General features: G+C 49.8%; 1 protein-coding gene across 3 annotated transcripts in view; it reads left to right on the forward strand.

The window, feature by feature from the left end:
• ZNF362 (zinc finger protein 362) overlaps positions 1 to 15,878 on the forward strand; it is a 35,564-nt gene extending 19,686 nt beyond the window's left edge. For all 3 annotated transcript variants that reach the window (XM_087820289.1, XM_087820290.1, XM_087820288.1), the window contains 6 exons: positions 105 to 351; positions 3,723 to 4,044; positions 4,666 to 4,890; positions 10,815 to 10,893; positions 11,009 to 11,167; positions 14,322 to 15,878. In XM_087820289.1, the coding sequence (XP_087676415.1) occupies positions 105 to 351; positions 3,723 to 4,044; positions 4,666 to 4,890; positions 10,815 to 10,893; positions 11,009 to 11,167; positions 14,322 to 14,438 (1,149 nt within the window). In that variant the 3' untranslated portion in view covers positions 14,439 to 15,878. The remainder of the gene's footprint in view (positions 1 to 104; positions 352 to 3,722; positions 4,045 to 4,665; positions 4,891 to 10,814; positions 10,894 to 11,008; positions 11,168 to 14,321) is intronic.
• Positions 15,879 to 21,458: the final 5,580 nt, after the last annotated feature.

Here is a 21,458-nt window from a genome sequence, read left to right on the forward strand (position 1 = left end):
TGCGGGGCGAGGGCCGGGCGGGGGCTTGCTGGTGGACGGGCGGCCCAGGGAAGGGGCCCGGCGCCGCCCACGCTCCCTGAGTCCCTCTCCTCTCCCGCCCGCAGCTGGACAACCTGGTCCTGATTAACAAGATCAAGGAGCAGCTGATGGCGGAGAAGATCCGGCCGCCTCACCTGCCGCCCACGTCGGCCTCGTCGCAGCAGCCGCTGCTCGTGCCGCCGGCGCCGGCCGAGAGCAGCCAGGCCGTCATGTCGCTGCCCAAGCTGCAGCAGGTGCCGGGGCTGCACCCGCAGTCGGTGCCGCAGCCCGACGTGGCGCTGCACGCGCGGCCGGCCACCAGCACGGTCTCAGGTACTGCGGGGGCGGGGCCGGGGCGGGGCCGGGGCGGGGCCTGCGCGGGGCGGGGCGGAGACCGGGCTGGGGGCGTGGCCAGGGCTCAGTGCCTCGGGAGGCCGAGCGGGCGGGGCCTGGGCTGAGCGGCCGCGGCCGGCACCCTGTCCTGGGAGGACCCACCCCACAAACTCAACCGGACGAGGACGGGCCCCCCGGGGGGCGCATGAGGGAAGCGAAGTCAGTTTAAAGAATTTAGGAATCCAGAGAAGAACCCTGAGCAGACCTGGGGCAGGATGGAAGGGGGGGGTGGGTAGATTTCCTTGGAGGAGCAGATAGGCAGGGAAAGGTTGGCAGTTCAGTAGGGAACGGAGCAGCCAGAGGGAACAGCATGTGCAAAGCGAGTATACGTAGAAAGCAGGAGTAGGACAGTCTGGGTGGGCAGCGCCAGATGATGGTGAGCACCTGTATACTTCATTAATACTCATTTGATCCCTCCCAGCAGCGCAGTGAGGTGGGTACTGTTAGTATTAGGTTCACTTACAAAAACAGCAGTTTTGTGCGTTCACTCTAACATCTCCATTTGACAGATGAGGAAACTGAGGCTCAGTTTCACAGTGAGGAAGAGGCGGAGGCAGGCAGTGTGGTTCCAGAGCCTATGGGCTAATCCTTTTGCTCTACCTCATTTTGCTGAGGCTAGAGAGGAAGCAGGCATCAGACTGCCAGGGGCCCTATGGGTCATGCTGTGCAGTTTGGACTTTACCCTAGGGCAGTGGGGAGCCATGGAAGGTTTTTAAGTTGGGGAGGGAAATGCTTAGATTTGGGTTAGAAAGCTGGGTCTGGCTGCAAGATGGAAACTGGCTTGGTGGGAGACAAGCATGGAGGCAGAGAGAGATGCTGGAGAGGATGGTGGCCCTGGCAAGGCAGTGGAGACTAAGAGAAGTGGGCAGGTCTGAGTTACGGTAAGAAGAGTGCTCAGGGCTGGTTGCTGGATTGGATGTAGAGTGAGGAGTGGGAGGAGGTGAGGGAGACTCCCAGGCACTGCCAGAGAGATGGAACCATAGAAGGAGTGTAGGGGCGGGGGGGGGGGGCATAAGCTCAGTCTTGGATAGGGTGCCAGGGGGACATCCTGGTGCAGGGTCACAGGCTGGGGATGCCTGGTGGACAGGTTTTCTCTGGCGGCCACTGCAGCTGGGTCTTTGTTCTTCCCCTGGCTCACACCTGCCACCAGCCAGGCACCCCTGCCTCTCTTCCCTTCTCCCGCCTCCTTTCAGAGACATCCAAGAATTATGGGGCCCTGTGAGCCTCCCCCAGGCCCCAGCCACTTTGCACATTTCCCCATTATTATGACTTTATTAAATTTATTTTTTTCATTATAAACGTAATATTAAAAAAGTAATATAAGCATATTATGGGAAATTTGGAAAACAGAGAAACGAAGAAAAAAAATCACTCATAATCCCCCAGCTTCTAACTCAGCAGCTTAGAGAGCCTTTTGGTCTGTTTCCTTCCTTTTTCATCATTTTTGTTTGCTTTTTAATGTGCATACATGTTTTGCTGAGCTTGTGGTAGGGCTGTACCCATGACTTTAACTTGCTTTCCTACTTGCCATTCTATCATAAACATACACAGTGTCCCCCAAAAATGTATACACACTTTAACAGCTACTAGCTCAATTGATGTTTTCTTTCTTTTCAGATTTAATCCATTGGAATTAATAATTATTCAAAGTGTGTACACATTTTTTGGGACACTTTATTTTAGTGCATTTTTTATTATAAAGGTAAAATACATAGTCATTATAGAAAGTTTAGACATTGAAGATAAGCTGAAAGGAGAAAAAGTTAGTCCTAGTCCTACTATTGTTAGCATTTTATTGTCTTCTCTGTAACTTATTTTATTTTATCCTTTAATCACAGATGTAAAAAGTGGATGAATTCACCAGGTAAAAATTCAAATAATATAGAAGCAAATAGACAAAGTATGAAGATCTCATTTTATCGATAAATTCTTTCTCCCTAGAGAGCACCTCAGTTTGCACACAATTTAGCTTGGTGTGTCTCTTCTCACATCCATTCCTGTGCACTTACACACATCTGCGTTGTCTCTATATAATATATATGTAGTTTGGGTGTATGTTTTTAAATAAATGGGTTCATACTTTCCATGGTTTCCTTTTTCACTCGACAGTACACGTTGGCCTTCTCTCTTTGTCACTAGGTGACATCTGTCTTGTGGCTGCCCAGTCCTCCATAATGAGGATGGACCTCATCTCTTTACAGAGTCCCTACTGTGGACAAACAGATCATACCACAGTTTTGTAGAGAAGGTCCATGTATACAGTCTTTTTGTCCATGTGCAAATATTTCTTTAGGGCGATTTCTAGAAGTAGGATTGCTTGGTGTAAAGCTACATACATGTAACATTTTAAGGGTTATTGCCATGCAGCCTCCATTAAAGTTGATAAGTGCACACTCCCAACTGTGTGTGTCACTCAGTTGTACTTGTGCCAACTCTGGATATTATCTTTCTCAGTGCACAGAAAGATTAAAAAAAAAAAAAAAAAAGCATAGTTTTCATCGCATACTATTTTTATCTTTTTGTCTGCTTAACCTGATATTGTAAAGGTTTCTAGTTTCCTCATTTTAAAGAGTAACTTTTATTACAGAAGTAAAAGAAAGTAAGTTTCATGTCAAAGAGTCAGAAAGTATAGTTAAACCAAAAATTTTTTTTAATTACTCCTAATTTTACCACCCACATCACATTTTGGTTATCTCCTCTTGCTTACTTTTTCTATGCATACATATGACTTAAAAAATTTTTTTGGCCCTGGCCAGGTAACTCAGAGCATCATCCCCATACACTAAGGTGGTGGGTTTGATCCCCAGTCAGGGCACATTCAAGAATCAACCAGTGAAGGCATAAATAAGTGGAACAACAAATTGACCTCTCTCTCTTTCTAAAATCAATCAATAAAGAAAAAATTTTTAAAAATGTTTTTACAAACATAATCTTTTTTATGGGCAGTAATGTTCATTAGAGGAGATTGATCAAAATTCATTGAATCCTTCCTTCCCTAATGTTGCGTATTTCAGCTGCCTCTAGCTTTTACTATTATAGCTAACACAGTAGTGAACATCTTTGTGCCTCAGTTTTTTTCTGTGGTTTGAATGATTTCCAAAGTGCCTGTTACCTAACTCAATTTAGCTCTTAGGTACCTAAGGCATCTTACACATATACAAGCTCTCATTTAGTTACCCCTGGGTAATAATTTACAAAGGGAAGGGGGGTTCAGAAAGGCGAGTAACCTGCCAGAGTCACACAGCGGGGTGGCCAGGGCTGAGCTGGCCTCTGCAGCTGCCCCTCACCCCTGCCCCCCCATGTCTTCGCAGGTCTGGGGCTCTCCTCCCGGACCCCGGCTGTGAGCACATCAGAGTCCAGTGCGGGCACGGGCACCAGCACCCCATCCACTCCCACCACCACCAGCCAGAGCCGCCTCATCGCCTCGTCCCCCACCCTCATCTCAGGGATCACCAGCCCCCCCCTCCTGGACTCCATCAAGACAATCCAGGGCCATGGCCTGCTTGGCCCCCCCAAGTCCGAGCGCGGCCGCAAAAAGATCAAGGCGGAGAACCCAGGGGGCCCTCCTGTCCTCGTAGTCCCCTACCCTATCCTGGCCTCAGGCGAGACTGCCAAGGAGGGCAAGACATACAGGTGGGGATCTTGACTAAAGGGGGTCCTGGTGGGCTTGGGGCAGAGGCTCTCACAGAGGACTGCCCCAAGGACCGAGGGTGGGGGCACCTGACAAGCTGCACCCATCCTTTCAGAGGCAGTGTGAGGCACCCCAGCCTGGGGCAGTGGGAGTCTGTTTCGTCTTCCCTTCAACCCTGAACGTTAGAGTCACCTGGGGGGAGTTCAAAAAATGCCAAACCAGGGCCACACCTCCAAAAATTCTGATTTAATTTGTTAGGGGGGATATGCGGAGGGTCAGGTGTCAGCCTTTCCTGCAAGCTGCCCCTGCATGATTCCGAGGTGCAGCACGGTTGAGCCCCTCCCCCAGAACTGTGGATCCCGAGGCCTCTTCCCTGTGAGGTGTGAACCTGCTGCCCAGGCTGCGGAAATGTGCCCCCAGGTGGAAGACCTTGCTCCTCCACATTGGAGGTTGTCCAGGCCCGGAGCCTGCCCCCATCTTTCCCAGGTGGGCCTGTGCCCGGGAGACTCCTCTCAGGAAAGCTCCGTCCCTGGTGCACGGGGTCTCTGGTGCAGGTCTCCCCCGCGCTCCCCACGCAGGGCTGCAGGGGTCTTCCCGAGTGTGAAGCTGCCTCTTGCCCACAGGTGTAAGGTTTGCCCGCTGACCTTTTTTACCAAGTCCGAGATGCAGATCCACTCCAAGTCGCACACAGAGGCCAAGCCCCACAAGTGCCCGCACTGCTCCAAGTCCTTTGCCAACGCCTCCTACCTGGCCCAGCACCTGCGCATCCACCTGGGCGTCAAGCCCTACCACTGCTCCTACTGTGATAAGTCCTTCCGACAGCTCTCCCACCTCCAGCAGCACACCAGGTGAGTGGCCGGCCTGGTGCTGCCTCCTGCAGCCTGTTGCAGCTCAGCGCCTGTGCCTGAGCGTGGACCTGGTCCAAGGAGGGGCAAGGACTTCTCTAAGGTGCCCGTTGCCCTCAGGGTCCAGACCAGATTCCTTTGCTTGGTATTCGAGGGAGGCCTTTTATGATATGGGCTTTGTGGACCTCAGCTCACACTCCTGCACCCTCTTTCCCATTGTTTCTCATCTGTAGGTCTTTGCACTGCTGTGTCCTTTACCTGAAACACCCTCCCCTCCTTTACCATGTTTCTCCGGCCCTCTCTTATCCACTTCTCAGTCCAGGCTCCTCCAGGAAGTCCTCCTCCCAGGCCCCCTGAGCTGGCTCCACAGGCCCTGTGCCTCCCCACCCCAGCAGTGGTAGGCTGTCCTTTCCTTGCCCGATTATTTGCCCACGATCCCCAATATATTGGGAGTTCTTGAAGGCCAGGGCTTGGTCTCCTCATTTCCACATCCCCAGAGTGTGCCACAAGCATCTAAGCATTTCTTTAATATTTGTGGAATAACTAGAACTAGCTTTTATATGGCCCATTAACAAATAATTACAGAGCCTCTTCTATAAGCCCAATGTGATTCTAGGTCCTGGAAATACAGCAGTGAACAAAACAGACAAAAATCCTGCCCTCGTGGGCTTACATTCTAGTCAGTGTGTGAAAGGGAAATTCCAAGATAAAAATGCTTTAAGGATGGAAAAGTTTTCGCAGGGGAGTACAGACATCAGAAAGACTGGCTCACTGCCTCGCTGGCGTGGCTCAGCACTTGAGCGTTGACCTATGAACCAGGAGGTCGTAGTTTGATTCCCGGTCAGGGCACATGCCTGGGTTTCGGGCTCCATCCCCAGTAGGGGGCATGCAGGAGGCAGTCGGTCAATGACTCTCTCTCATCGACGTTTCTCTCTCTCTCTTCCTCTCCATTCCTCTCTCTGAAATCAATAAAAACCTATTCAAAAGAAAAAAACGACTCGCTCACCAAATAAAAAGGCCATGGAAATATAAAGAAACAAACCCACGGTTTCCAAGATTGCAGTTCATCTCTTCAGAGGGAGAAACAGCACTTTTCTCCCAGGTGATGGGATCTGTGAGCATTGCTGTGTTTGTCGGTATCAGCACTGCACAGTTAGGGAGAAGACTTTTTCCCGTGGGGTTTGTAACTTACAGAAAGCACTCAGGTTTTCTCTGTTAGGGGGACGAATGCTAGACAGAGGGACCTTATGTCTTACTCGTGTTGTTGCGATTATTATTTATCTTCACTGTCCCTGTGTGCTCTATCCAAGGGCACAGCATGCTCTGTTTCTCAGACTTTGGGGCATGATATGTAGGTTGGACAGTAAGAAACATGGCAGAAAACGTGGCCACAGGACAAGGAGTCAGTCTGCTTTTCTTGTTCCCATGCCTCCTGCCATGGATTTGGCCCCATAAGTTTGTTTAAGCAGTTTTCTGATTTTTGTCATTACTTTGATTTTTTAAAAAGTTTGGCCAATTTTACGTACATAGAGGTCATATGTATGAAGGTTGATTAATCAAGCTCCCTGGTTGTAAGGTTTGAGAGTTAACTTCTGTCAGGACACTGGTCATAATTTTAATCTGCGTGTGTGTGCACAAGTTTTCTTATCTTTTTACCTAAGATCAGGCACCTAGAACCATCCACTTCATCGCTGTCAGGTTTGCCTCTACAACCTGTAACAATAGGTACCATCTTTTTGGAGAATCTCAAGTTTGTCACGTTTCTGGGCCAGCAGGAGGGACTTTTTCTACAGCCTTAAGGACTGTAGGTCCACAGAGCACGGAGCAGATCCTGTCCAGTTTCCTGGAGGCCTGGGGAGGCCACCCGTGAAGTACAGTCCTCCTTTCTTACAATCAGGCTTGTCATGCCTAATTAAGTGACATTTGTCTTTAATGTGACATTTCTGGCATGGTCATGGTCACAAATTTGATTTACCCAATTATGCCCTGTTAGGAAGGAAGACAGATTCTTACTGAACCTACTTACAGAACTGGCAACCATCACAGAAAGAGAAGGGTCTCCGTTAAGGACCTTAGAGTGTTTACAGTCATTGTTCTGAGTGTTGTAGACAAGGCCAATTACCTGTGTGGTTTCCAATAGAACTGTTATTTTTCAGTTTCCCTAATCATTCATTAGTTTTTAATCTATGTTAAATTTTTATAGTGTTTCCCCTCCAGAATTCTGAAGGGTTAGCTGGAGGAGGAAGGCACCCTTTACGGGATATTTTATTCTGGTTTGTACAGTTATAGCCTCCTAAATTGAGGATTAGAGATAAATCAGATAAAAAATGGGTTTTCTCACATGCGTTTTAGAAAATAACATTAACTAGAATGAAACCTTTGCCATCCAATGCTAGGCCATAATTCCTGTTCTGCTGATCTTGGGTGGTTAGTCCACTTTGCAGAGTTGTTTGCTTCTGGACTAAAGACTTGTGGACCCTGCCTTGGCCTCGGGCAGTGTCTGGTCATGGTCATGGTGATGGTGGCAGCTTGGATGCCAGTGCCCATTTGTCCGTTCCCTGAAGTATAAAGGGCCAAGTGCATGTGGCTGGGTCCTCTACTGCGGCCCTCATCGCCTGATGTGTCTTTCAGACTCAGTTTCTGACCTGCAGCTTGAAGCAGAGGTCTTTGGGCAAGTGTGAGGGGGAAATCAGATCTGCGGATAAGACTGAGTGGCTCTGGTTTGTTATAATAGTGAACTGTATCGGAACGGAGGAGAATGGAGTTCTCTGTTTAGGTATAATGAATGCACGGTCAGTTTTTTCAGATTAAAAACAAAGGCAGCAAGGGCATTGACCCATCTTCAGGGTCTTTTAATTTACCTCCGAAAGCACGTGTTATGTGATCGGCACTAATTGATAAGTGTAGTTAAAGCTAAAAATAATCTTTTTAAGACATCTCTCTGTGGCTACATACTGTTCGAGTCTCTGTACATGAAAAGTTGTTGGGTTTTTTTCCTCCATCTTAAAAAATACACAAATATATAAATATATTTATATTATATATAATTATATGGCGAATATATTTATATTATATATGATTATATGTTTATGCATAATTATATTATATATGATTACATGTTATCTATGACTCTTATATATGATATTACTATATATTATATTTATATAAATTATATATAATTACAGATATTCATAAAATTAACTAAGGGAGCTTGAGCTTCCCTTCTTTTGCTTCGCCAACTTTCTAGTGCTAGGAACTTCACAGGACTGCTCTCACCCTCGTGTTTATGGAGAATTCACCCAGCTGGTGTGGCTCAGTGGTTGAGCATTGACCCTTGAAACTGGAGGTCACAGTTTGATTCCCAGACAGGGCACATGCCCGGGTTGCGGACTCAATCCTCAGTAAGGGGCGTGCAGGAGGCAGCTGATCAATGATTCTCTTTTATCATTGATGTTTCTCTCTCTCTCTCCCTCTCCCTTTCTCTCTCTGAAATCAATAAAAAACACATTTAAAAAATATATATATGGAGAATTAAAAAAATACCCATTTATTTAGATCACCCCTCTTTTTATAAAACGAAGGAGGAAATCTTTGGTGTCACCCAGTGGCCATCAGAAAACTGCAAGAGCCTTTGGGTGTAAAGGACACCTTGGTCATTTTATTATTCTGGATTTAAGAAAGGCTGCAGCAGAGAGTTGGCAGACAGACTGGGCAGGGTTTGGGCATCAGTCTAGCAGGAAATACACACAGTAGCAAGCAGTGATGGTTATTAAGAATTCGAGTTTTTTCAGAAGTAGACATTTGTTTTAAGATATTACTTCAGATTGCAACAAAAGCAACAAGAAATTAACAGGCCCTAAAGGAGGGTATTTTGTCAGAATGTTCCTTGACCTGGGAATTGCTCTCCATTCCTGAGGGTATAATTTTTTTTTTTTTGAGTGGTTTGAGTTTTTAGTGGTGAAATATGAAACAAGTAACATGAGGATCATAGCAACATTTAGGGACAAATAATTAGTCATTAGGCACATATTAAACCATTGTGTCCTAACCCAGTGACAAAGAGGGGGGGCTCCCAAATGCCCACAAGCCCCAGAATCCTTTAGGCAGACAACTGAAAAAAAACCAAACGTAAAGAAGCACCGAGATTGCAGGTTGCCTGTTTGCTACCATTCCTGTTTTCTGCCCCTTGATGGAGAACCCAGCGATCAGGGCATATAATCAAACGCCCCTTCCCAGTGTTATTGCCGGTCATGCAGGGAATGAAAAAAGGAGGTCGTGTCCAAAACCGAACCAGCCCTGGTCAAGAAATAGAAGTGGAGTTAGAAAGGGGTTGAGCAAGACTCACCCTGGCTGTTGAGAAAGATGCACCTGGGAGCATTTTGGGGGTAATGTAGTTTAGTGGTGCTGATGACACTGGAGCATCTTGGTGGGACCTTCAGCTGTAAGAAAAGCACAGGAGCCCGGCCGAGCGTGGCTCAGCAGTTGAGCATCGACCTAGGATCCAGGCGATCGGGGTTCGATTCCCGGTCAGGGCACATGCCTGGGTTGCGGGCTCGATCAGTGACTCTCTCATCATTGATGTTTCTGTCTCTCTCTCTCCCTCTCCTTTCCTCTCTCTGAAATCAATAAAGATAGATTTAAAAAGAGGAAGGAAGGACAGGGAGGGAGGGAGGAAGGAAGGAAGGAAAGCACAGGAAGGAAGAGCAGGAGATTTGCAAAGTGTTGCGAGGTCCAGACTTGAGGTCCGGCTCAGTAAACAATAAGTACCACGGTGCATTTAAAGAGAATAAGCAGAACTTTGTAGTGAGTCTGTCGGTGGTAGGAAAACAGCAGTGGTCTCCTGCAGTCAGCATGTTGTCAGATCACAGATCTGTAGGCACCGCGATGCAGTCAGGGAGAACTGTTTTGTTAGGGAGGCAGGTGCAGAGAGGGCTCCCAGTTCTACTTTGGGGGGAACTCCTGCTGGACTGAGGACTCTGGGTTGGCTGGTTTGTTCAGACTGCAGAGTGTTTTTGCCCCCTTTTCTCCCCCTGGCTGTGATGTTTGGTATGTGTGTAATGATGAATGTGACAGGGGCAGGTGTCACTTGTTTTCTCAAGTCTGATGTAGTAACTGTTAAATGAATGAATAAATACTACAGGTGTTTATTGAGTGCTCATTTTATGCCAGTACTTGGCTAAGCCCCTTACATGTATTATCTAATCTGTCTTCATAAGGCCCAGTGAAGGAGGGTCTGTATTTTATTCCCATTTTTCAGATGAGGAAACCAAGGCTCTGGTTTGCCCAAGGTCACCCAGCTAGGTAGTGGTGGAGCCAGGATGAGAACCGGGAATGGGGGGACAGAAGGGACTCACAGGAATGATACAGAGGGGCCATGCTTCAGGGCCACCCTGTCCTGCATTCTCTCAGTAGTTGGGTTGACCGTATAACCATCATGGACATGGGCCTGACATGGGGAGGGGTCTGGAAATAGAAATTGGGGCCCAGTCACAGGGAGATGCCTCCTTTTTCTGAGGGAAGAGGCAGGTGGGCAGGGAAGGTCTTGGCGAAGCTGTGTCTGTGCTCTTTTCAATGGGTGGTCTGCAGGTGGGCTTTTTAGAAGAGGAGCAGATGCAGTGAAAGCAAGCCCTCCACAATTAGCTGGAGGTCAGGGGCAGGTCTCTGAGTGGGTGGGGTTGGGTTCAGCAGGGACCTTGGGGAGCAGGGAGGCTTTAGTCACAGACTGGCAGTGGGAGGTCAGAGAAAGGAAAGGGGTGGCCTGTGGCTACCCCAGCTCTTACCTGGGGCTTACTCTGGGGAGAGTTTGGGTAGTGGAGCCTGGGAGGCTTGGGGTCCAGAGGTGTGTTCAGGCCAGTGAGGGCGTGGGGGGTGGAGCTGGCCTAGGGGTACCTGTCAGGGACCCCACCTGACTGGGCTGCCCATTGCAGAATCCACACAGGCGACAGACCCTACAAGTGCCCACATCCTGGCTGCGAAAAGGCTTTCACTCAGCTCTCCAATCTCCAGGTGAGTGGCCACCTGCCTCCTGCCCACCAATTGCCTTCTCCAAAAGGGAGCGTAAGAAGGGGGTGGGGCTGGGGGATGCCTGTTGGCCCCTGACTCCCTCCTGGGCTCCCTACAGTCTCACCAGCGCCAGCACAACAAGGACAAGCCCTACAAGTGTCCCAACTGCTACCGGGCCTACTCGGACTCCGCCTCCCTGCAGATCCACCTGTCCGCTCACGCCATCAAGCACGCCAAGGCCTACTGCTGCAGCATGTGCGGGCGGGCCTACACCTCGGTGAGTGCCTGGGGCGCTGGGGGGCCTTTTTCTCCCCCTGGGCCTCAGTTTCCTCCTCAGCTTCCTCCTCCTCGCAGATCTATACTGACTCTCGCCTTTTTCCAGACAAGAAAACTGAGGCCCAGAGATGGGAAGTGACTCCTTAAAATCACAGTAGTGGAGAGCCAGGATGTCTGTGTCCCAGTTCTCTCTTAAGCTGCCCCAGACCAAGCTCCCAGCTCCCTGGCAGCCTGTAGGGTTCCGAGGTGTGGTTTACTCCAGGCCCAGGAACACTCCAGGGAGTGGTGCTGGGCTTGGCACCCTGCTTTCCAGAGGCAGGGAGGGAAGGGAGACGGGCCTTCTTCCTCTGGGGAAGCTGCAACCCCCATCGTGGCCACAAGGTGGCACAGTGACTGCGCAGAGCCACCCTCAGGTCTTAGGAAAGGTCTGAACAGCACCAGAAAGGTCGGTGCATCCAGCCCTCTGTCCCTGGGTTTGAATTTCCCTAAACACGGGCCTTTCAGAAGCAAGAAGAGAGAGTCCAGGTGAGTCATCTGTGTGTGTGCTTCTGGCTAATCAGATATTCTGGGTAACAGACCCCTGTGTATACCCAGACAGATCACTGAGCCTCAGTTTCTTCAGCTGTCAATGGAGGAGGTGATAGTTCTTAACTCACAGGGCTGTTGGCTGGCAGAGCCGGTGTCTGAGCCACCTTAGCTAACATTTGTTCACTCAGTGTTTACCAAAAGCTTGTGCCAGTGCTTGGGGACCAGGATGAACCAGACAGACATATTCTTGGCTGCCAGGGAGGTTAGAGTCTACTGCTGGGGACATATTAAATAAGTAACTACACAAATAAAGATGTAATGACAAGTTGTGGTCATTGCTCCAAGCAGGGTTTCTCAGCCTCAGACCGTGTTGGCGTTTGGGCAGGTACCTCCCTGCTAGGGGGCTGTCCTGTGCATTGTAGGGTGCTTAGCAACATTCTTGGCCTCTGCCCACTAGCAACTCCCTCCCCAGTGTGACAACCCAAGATGCCTCCAGACTTTGACGAATGCCCAGGGGGTGGGGGGGCAGAGTCGCTTCTGATTGAGGACCATTGCTAAGAAGGAAAGTGTGTTTTGAAAGAGTGGCAGGCAGGACAAAATGGAGCTGGGGAGGAGACAGGTCCGGGTAGGCTGTATGAGGAAGCAACACTGAGCTGGAGACTTGTAGGACGGGCCAGGCGAGCAGGAGGAGGGGAGAACATTCTATGCAGGGGAACAGCGAATGCAAGCCCCTGAGCTGCAACAGACTCGGTGTGTTCCAGGAACTGAAAGAAAATTAGGTCACTTGGGCCTGTGTGGCCTGTGTGGGAGCCTGGATACTTTTCCAGGGGGAATGGGAAGCCATCAGGAGGGGACCATCTGGGAGTGCTTTTGAAAGGTCACTGTGACTGGAGGGGGCGCCAGGATTGCAGGCAGGGTGGCCAGCTGTATGCGGCAGGTGCCGGCCAGGGCTGCAGCTTGTTGAGTGCCGAGTGTGTGGTATTTATCCTTCCCTGGAGTTCAAGGGCAGAGGAGAGTTGAGGTACTGCAAGGACAGGACTTGCAGGGACCAGGCCCAGTCATCTGACCTTCAGCCAGTCCCAGCCCCCAGTTCTTGACCCTCCTCCGCACCCCCACTCTTAGAGGAGGGGACACAGCTGTGGTTCTGAGAGGGGATCTCTCTGAACTCTGGAGGGAGGGGGGTCAGCCTGGGGTCCCACCCTGAACTGGGCCTCCATAGAACAATAATAATTACCATTTTTTTAAAAAATATTTTTAATGGATTGATTTTTAAACTACTTTAATACATAAAAGAAGTATTTTAGAATAGTGAGCCCTCATGTTCCCATCAGCCCCCAGAACCATCAGCCAATCCCGCTTCACCCGTATCCCTGTTTTTTGAAGTAGAACAGACATCATATTGTTTCATCTGAAAATTTTCGCTTAGTGTCTCTAAACATAAAGACTCTTTTTAAAACATACCCACACTACTTTATAATACCATAAAATAATTCACTGTAAGTCCTTAATATCACCAAATACCCAGGGAGCATTCACGTTTGTCCCACTAACGCCATACTTTTGTGTACTTAGAATTTTGTTAGTTAATCAAGATCCAAATAAGATTTCTACATTGCACTGGGTCAGTATATCTTTTTATCTATTGGCTCCCCCACCCCTGCCTTTTTTTCCCTTTGTAGTGTATTTACTGAAGAATAGTTTCCTAGTTTGGATTTTGCTGATTGCTTCCCTCTGATGTTGTGTGCTAGCATGTGGCCACCACATTTGAGGGCTTCCTCTGCCGGATTCTGAGCAGATTGAGGCATGAGGCCAAGGAGTGAGTGGCAGGTGGGAGCCAGAGCACCACCCTGCAGCCTAGTGTGAGAGCCTATGGGCCTGCAGGTGAGCCTTTGGTCACCTTGCCCACCTATTCTTGGGTGCCTCAGGTCAGATTTAGCAGAGCCTGTGGGGGGTGCGCAAGGAACGAGCTGAGCATGCCCAGTTTATGCTTCCAAAGTCACCAGTCAAATCAGGCCCCTCTTCTCCCCAAGGGAGAATCGAGTGTGGGGGTGCAGAGGCTGGGTCTCCCACCACCACCTGGAATGAAATGCAAAGACTGGGGAAGGAATGGTTCCCTCAACCCTTACTGCATGCTGAGCTTTACCCACATCACCCTAGCAACCCTTTAGGTTGTTCTTGCCCCATCCCTGCTTGCAGAGGAGGAAACTGAGGCTTGGAGGAATGAGATGACTTGTGCAGAACTAGGCTCAAACCCAGGCCTGCTGCCCCACCTTCACTGGGAGCACCAGCCAGCGTACTCCGCGACAGCCAGTTGGTAAATGGCAGCTGGCCTGGCCTCTAGGCAGGTCTAGGTGGGTACTGCTGAGGGACGGGCCTGGTGCCTCCTGGCTCTCCAGACAACACGCAGTGGCTCAGACTCTGGTCAGTGAGCCAGCTCCCAGGCCTGTGATGCAGCATCCCTGGAACCTGTGGGGGATGCTCATCTGCCCCCCCCAAACTGTGGCTGCTCACCACTAGCTGGCCCACTGCCAAGGAGCCCTCCAGTGGCCATTTGAGGGAACTTCAGCCTCTTTTGCCACCTCTGCCAGCTGTTGGTTTTATGTTCTGAATCTCACCCCTGCCCACAGGAGACCTACCTGATGAAGCACATGTCCAAACACACAGTGGTGGAGCACCTGGTGAGCCATCACTCACCCCAGAGGACGGAGTCCCCCGGCATCCCGGTGCGAATTTCCCTCATCTGAGCCGACCCCAGGCGCCGCCCTGCCCGCTGGCACAGACCCAGGCAGCACCAGGCCCCGACTCCCTTCAGGGCCCTCCAGGAACAGCCGAGCTCTCTCATGACCTTCCTGACCTTCCAGAAAGCCTGGGCTGCAGAAGCCCTGCCTGGTCCAGGTCTGGGGGTGGCCAGGCCAACTGCAAGATTCTGGACTGTTTGGTGGCATCCAAAGACGATCTCAGAGCACTTTGAACCTCTCTCTGTTGGGTTTTCTCCCCCCCCCCCACCCCTTCACTTGCTTCACTGTTGTTTTTTTTAAGTTTGTTTTGGAAATAACAAAAAAAAGATATTTATTGGCCAAGAAGTTGGTGCTGCTAAGACCGAGAGATAAAAAGAGTCGGACAGATGGACACAGAGAACCAGAGGGCAGCGTGGGACCTTCTCTTGCCATGGCCTTAGGTCCTGAGGGAAGGCTCAGGCCTGGGTTTCTGGACTGTGAAGGGGGCCCCTGGTGGTAGGGGGCAGGAGGCAGCTAGAGTGAGCCATTCACGCTGGGTGCCCAGCTAGAGCCTTGAGCTGCCCCCTGGGCATCACTGACTAGAGGGAGGCAGCAGCTGCCAGAGCTGCCTAGGCTTTAGGAGGCAAAACAAGAGGGGCCGGGAGATCCGAAGGACCAAAGGGTGCAGCTTTGGGCTGGGCTGGGTGCTGGCCCAGGGAAATGGGGTGGGGGTGGGCTGGGTAAGACCTGGACCCCTGATGCCCTTAAGACCACCCCAGTCTACCTCGGTGCTGGCCAGAAAACCTATTGGCTACCTCTCCCGCCATCCCAGACTGTGGGCAGGGGGATGGGGAGGGAGTGGGTCTGGGGCTAGGACCCCCTCCATAATTTCCTCCAGATGGGGCAATACCCAAGGAGGGGTTGTCTTCCCTGCCATGGAGGGGGAATCCCCAGCCCAGGCCCTAGGCCCTTCGGCAGGGAAGGGATCCTCAGAAAGGAGGGTCCCAGGAGCAGCCCCTGCCCTCAGCCCCCACAGACACACCCCAATCTGAAAGCCATGCGTGTCCATGTATATAGGAACTATGTACAGAGACCGGAGAAGCCCCACTCCATCCCCCGGGAAAAAAAAAGAAAACTAGACAGAAACTCATCTATATATTCTGTATCTGGAGTTCCGTTTTGAATATTAACTGTGTTATTTTTATACACTTTTTAAGCCTTAACTCACCATTGATTTACCAGTTTAACGTTTCCTGGGGTTTCTTTTCCCACTGCGTTCTCTGCCCCCACCCCCACCCCTTTGTTTGACTTGCGTCGTCTGATACTCAGTATTGTAGCTTTTGTCCGCATGTTACTACCCTGTAAATACGCTGTTATACATACTGTTAACACCCTTTGCTTTTTCTATGGGACCTCCAGGCCACCGTATTTAGAACTAGTTACCTTATTAAAAAAGAGAAAACAGTCTTTTGGCTTCTCAGTCTGCATCTTGGTGGCAGGGAGGTGAGGGCAGGTGCCCCTCAACGCTTCAGGAAAGAAGTTTGCATTATATTTAAGATAAGGGGTGGGAGTAAAAAAATCAAATGTGGGGGAAAACACTAAAGGGGGCAAGACACAAAGGAATTCTAAACCTTCTGCTCTGTATTTCTCTGTTGTGAATAAACCATACCTGCACCCGGGTGGCGGTGGTGTGTGGCGTGCTCTGTGTGAGGGCGGGGCTGGGGGGCACCTTTCTACTGCTCCTCTCCCCTCCCCCACCCCCCAGACTCAGGCAAGAAGGAAATGGTGTTGATTACCTCTCAACTCCCTATGAAGTGGGCAGCCAACCAAGAGAGGTATTTTGCTGAGGATCATGCTGCCATTAAGGGACATAAATTTGACCCAGGTTTGTCTAGTTTTGAAGATTTTTTAGATGTAAGGGGTCCACCAATGAGGGGTCCACTGCCACTTCTCCCAGAGGGGCAGCCGCATCCGGTTACCCCACCCCTCTTTGGGGGACCATCTTGAGTGCCCTGATTTGTGGAAGCTGTTCCAGTGATTGCAGGGACCAAGAAGACCCTTCACATATGTTTGCCCTATAGAGGTTCTGATTGCCTAGGAGGGAAATGCAGGAATTAATTCCCCCAAAATTGATCAAGGAGGGCCCTGTACTAGGCATTATGGGAGAGAAGTGACTCAGCCATGAGTCACCATGGAGCTCACTCTGAGCCCAATGCAAATAAGGATTTATTGGCTTACACAAGGACATTACAGGGATAGGTTGGGGTCAGGGCTCAATGACGTGTTTCTCCACTTGGCTTTGTTCCCAATCAACTTTACCCTTGGACTCCTGTGGAGTTGGCAGCTCCAGCCTCACAGTCCCCAGGTTCCCAGCAGCCAAGCCTCTGTCTCTCCCAGAAGTTCCAACAGAAGTCTAATTGGGCCTTCCTGGTTTGAACTGGGTCAGGTACCATCCCTGAACTAGTCGCGTGACCAGAATGTCTGTAGTTGATCGGCTCAGGCCTAGAGCCTGTGCTTTAAGCCTGGGGCAGAGCGTGAGACCGCTGTCTAAAGCACATCTTCCCAGGAGGAAGCCAGAGCGTTAGCATCAGAAGGGGAGATGGATGAGTAGTCAAGAACATGTTTTAAGTAACCTCACAGGACTCCTCTCTTTCTCTGAAATTGACCTCCCTCAGCCTGCTACATGGTGAAGGGTGGGCCATGGCTGTATTTTGTCACGTGACGTTATCTCAGCCACAGCTCGTTGGCCAGGGGTGGCCACCTGACTCAGTGACGATTCCTAGACCAGTGGTGTATACAGTTAAGCCCTCACCTAATGTCGTGATGGGTCTGTGACTTTAAGCGAAACGACGTATAATGAAACCAATTTTACCACAGACTCATATAAACAAGAGTTTAGTTCCTACCACATCTCATCAACGTTGTAAGGAAATGACATTGAATGAAATGTTATTGGGGGACCTGCTGTGCTAGCAGTGGGCTGCGCACACCCCTTTTCCATTCTATAGTCAGTGGGGGTTTGGAAATCGGCCACAGTGGGATTTACATGGTGGTGTAAATCCCTACAGATTGGGGCTTGCTTTTTCCTCAAAGGGCTGGTTGCCAAACATTTACCAGCACACCACTGGCTGAATCTCCGATCAGATTCTCCATTCCACGAATTAGGAACAAGTGAGGAGGTGGTGGGCACCTGAACGGGCGAACCCCGTGGACTAGGGGTCGGGGTGGCTGTGTTATGCAGAAGGAGGCAGGGATGGCCCGAGGAGACGGGGAGCCAGTAGCAACCTCAGTCTCTACCTTCTGGCCAAGTTTAATTTCCTGTTTGTTCTCACATCAATGAATTTAATTGCTACTGGTGTAACATCGGGTAAGTACTTAATCTTTCTGTGCTGGTTTTCTCATACTTAAAATGAGGGATATAGTAGTAACCAACTTAAAGGGTGGGTGTGAGGATTAAATGAATCAATACACGTCTAATGCTTAGAACTGTGCAGGGAACTTCATAGCCAATAGATGGTAGTTGCTATAATTTGATGTAGCCCTGGTGGAGCTGTGTCTCTTCTGATCAATGGATAGCTGAGGATGGAAATTTCTGGAGGCAGCATCTGAGCTGATAGTAGGGTGAGGCGTCTAGGATAGGTGAAGACTGCAGACAGCAGTGACACTCAGGGCAATGGGAGTCTGAATTTCACCTGCTTGCCCAGAAGCTCTCGGGAGCATCCATTGTCCCTGAGGGCCCCAGCATACATGTTGAGGACAGTGTATTTGGCCAGGGAAGTAGCTGCAGAAGGAACTTCAGCCCCTTTGTTAGTCCTGCTTCAGCCCAGTCCCCTCTACTGTCCCCATCCCCACCTTGGGCCTCTGCATATGACAAGGAGGGAGCTGTTTCCAAGAAGTTGTTCATTGTTCCACCTTGTAGCTGCCTTGACCCCTCCCCCTCTGCAGGAAGGTCTTCACCCCACAGCATGAGGCTGCCTGAGCCCAGCACCTAGAACCCCCTGACTGTGTCATCATTTTCTCTTTAAAACAGAAAACGACTGTTCTTTGGTGAATTCTTTGCACTCCGTGAACCTGTTGGAGAAGGGGCAGGTAAGGAGGGGGAAGGCAAGTTATGTTTTCTGGAGCACCACACCCCTGCAGGGAGGGCAACTGGCACCTCTACTTTACATGTGAGAAAACTGAGACCCAGCAAAGGTTAGGAACTTGTCCATAGTCACACACACAGAAGAACAGCTGAATCCCACCCAGGTCTTACCTGCTCATGCTCAGGTCTCTCTTTCCCTAGGGTCATGTGTGTGGCCCTTAGTGAATGTTCTAGGGTAAGGTGGGAATCATAGTCCCAGAGGAAGGGATGTGCCAGATCATGGTCTAACCTGTTCTTAGGCACACTTGGCCTGTTCTTATCTTTGATCCAGTGGCCAAAAGGCCTTCTGGGTTTTCCTTATCTAGTTTAGGTAAGAGATACTAGGGAACCTTGAAATGCTTTTGAGAGGGGAGGTATCTTTTATTCCATACCATCAGTAACTGGAACTTGCTTGTAAATGTTACTAGATTATATACACCATCAGGACTGGTTTATAGCTGGAATTGCTATCCTACCTGGGGACAGTGGAGGCTGTTAAAAGTGCAAGTCTTTGAGAACACTACATAATGGACTCAGGAGACCTGAAGTGAAATACCACCCTCTCAGGGCCTCAGTGTTCCCAGCTGTCAGACAATAGCTCACGGGCTTCCAGTGGTTACCTTTCCTGTCACCTTGGCTCTGGGACCACCTTTTCTGGAGGACCTGATGACTTCATGCTCCTATTTGGAGCCTCTGTTTTTCCCTGTTGAAGATGAAGAGGCTGGACTGCAGCCATGGATGAAGAAAAGTCTCTCCTAGATACTGTGGCCAAACAGACTTATGAGCCCCAGAACAAGGAAATGTCATTTTTGTTAACTTTGACTCTTCAGGAAAAAGGGCCATAAAGACACTGTTGGAATAACTTATTTTATTATGATGTCAACAAAAGAACTCGCAGCATATAGAAAAGTCTCATAAGAGTTTATTTGCACCCTGGCATACGGCTCAGTCGGTTGGGGAACCTCCTAGGAGGTTTGCCATGCACCAGGTGGTTGCCAGTTCAATTCCCAGTCAAGGCACATGCCCAAGTTGTGCGATCAATCCCTGGTAGGGGGCATGTAGGAGGCAGCTGATCAATGTTGCACCATTGATGTTTCTCTCCCTCTCTCTCTAAAAATCAATAAACTATTCTTTAAAAAACAAAACAAAAATAGATGAGTGGGCAGCCATCCCAGTAAACACATTAAAAAAAAAAAAAAAAAGCCTGGCCAGTGTGGCTCAGTGGTTAATCATTGGCTTAGGATCCAGGAGATCGAGGTTTGATTCCCCATCAGGGCACATGCCCTGGGGTTTCGGGATGGATCTCCAGTAGGGGGCGTGCAGGAGGCAGCCGATCAATGACTCTCTCATCGTTGATGTTTCTCTCTTACCCCCTTTCCTCTATCTGGAATCAATGAACATATATTAAAAAAAAAAAGCTTATTTGAGCCAAATTTTGAGGTCATGCCTGGAAGCAAAATCTCAAAGGATTGAGAAAATGCTCTGGAGAAAAGCAGTTCTTCAGTTCTTTTTATGCATCTAGAATTAGAGGAGAAAACATAAGGAGGGAGGGTACATGCAATCCATCGGTGGTGGATTACAAAGCAAAGCAGGGAAATCTCTATGGTTAAAAAGCAAAATGGAGAAAGCATAGCTTTGGTGGGTACAGGATAGTTAGTAATTAACATTTACAACACACAGACATGGTATTCAGGGAAACAAAATAACAATGAGGGGTTCTGGTGGTCTTGTGCTCTGCTGCTTGTGGTTGTGCCCTCGAGGGGTCTAGAAAAGGAGATCACTCTGCCATTTCAAAAGTATGTTACCCTAGATGCGTAAGAACAGTGGACAGGGCTCACTTGAGGTAAAGAGCGACCTTTGCTAAGGATGCTCTAAGCCCGGGACGAGACTACCCACTATGGCCTGCCCAGTGAGGAATTTATGATCAGACCTTCCTGTGTGATTGCTGAGCTTGTCAGGCCTGCCATGTGGGCCCCTGAACTTCTCTCAGGTTTATTTCATAGCCCCTTTTTCATTCATAATAATATTACTTAAATATGTACAAACATATTATTTAAATATGCTTGAGGGTGGGGGAGGTGACAGGTCAGAGCCAAGGAACTGGATGCCACTGGCATCCAGTCTCCCCATTAAAAGGGGGGAGGGGGACTTTACATCCCCACAGGTGGCATCGACTGGGTTAGGTAAGGTCAGGGGTGAAAGGTCTGTGTGCCTCAGTCCCCATCAAAAGTGAAGGAAAGGAGATCTTACAAGTGAAAAGCTCCCGACCTTTTTGTAATGCAAGTGTCCCATTTAAGCTGATTGCCAAGGCAGTCACTTCAAAGAGAGCTGTCTCCAATGAACACGTTGCCAGCCACGCGACTAGAGCGCGAGGCCGCATCCCCCACTGAGGAGCCTTTGTTTTAGAGATCTTGGTTGATTTCAATACCTAACCACTTGGGCTACTTGTTTTTTCTCTTCCTGAGCTTTAAATACTTGCTGTTATATTTTGAATTCACCCATAGAGTGAGTCCGCGGAAGGCCCAGAACCCCGCTCTCCATCCCAATAAAGGCGGGACTCCAGGCCTGCGCGCTCTGCACCGGAGACCCTGCAGTGTGGCTCCTGGTGCGCTGTGTAACTCCCAGGTCCCGTAAGCAATAAGCCTGTCTTCTCTTCGGCGTCATGATGGCTTCTGCTTAAGAACCACATGCCCAGGTCCAACTGCAACATGGTCTGTTCATAGGCCGGGCCCAGCACAAAACACTGCGGAGGGCCAGGGCGCCCTCCCCCCACCTCCCGTCTGGGCACCCGCAGGAGGTGGTAGAGACGTTTTCACCCCATCTCTCCCGGTCCTCCAAAGCGCCATGCCGCTTCCAGAAGGGACCACAATGGCTGCGGGGTCTCTCCTCGCTGTCCCGCCCACTCCGCACCCCCCCAGCGCCCA

Source organism: Miniopterus natalensis, chromosome 9 (assembly GCF_054644295.1).
Source record: "Miniopterus natalensis isolate mMinNat1 chromosome 9, mMinNat1.hap1, whole genome shotgun sequence".
In the NCBI taxonomy this organism is placed as follows: domain Eukaryota; kingdom Metazoa; phylum Chordata; class Mammalia; order Chiroptera; family Miniopteridae; genus Miniopterus; species Miniopterus natalensis.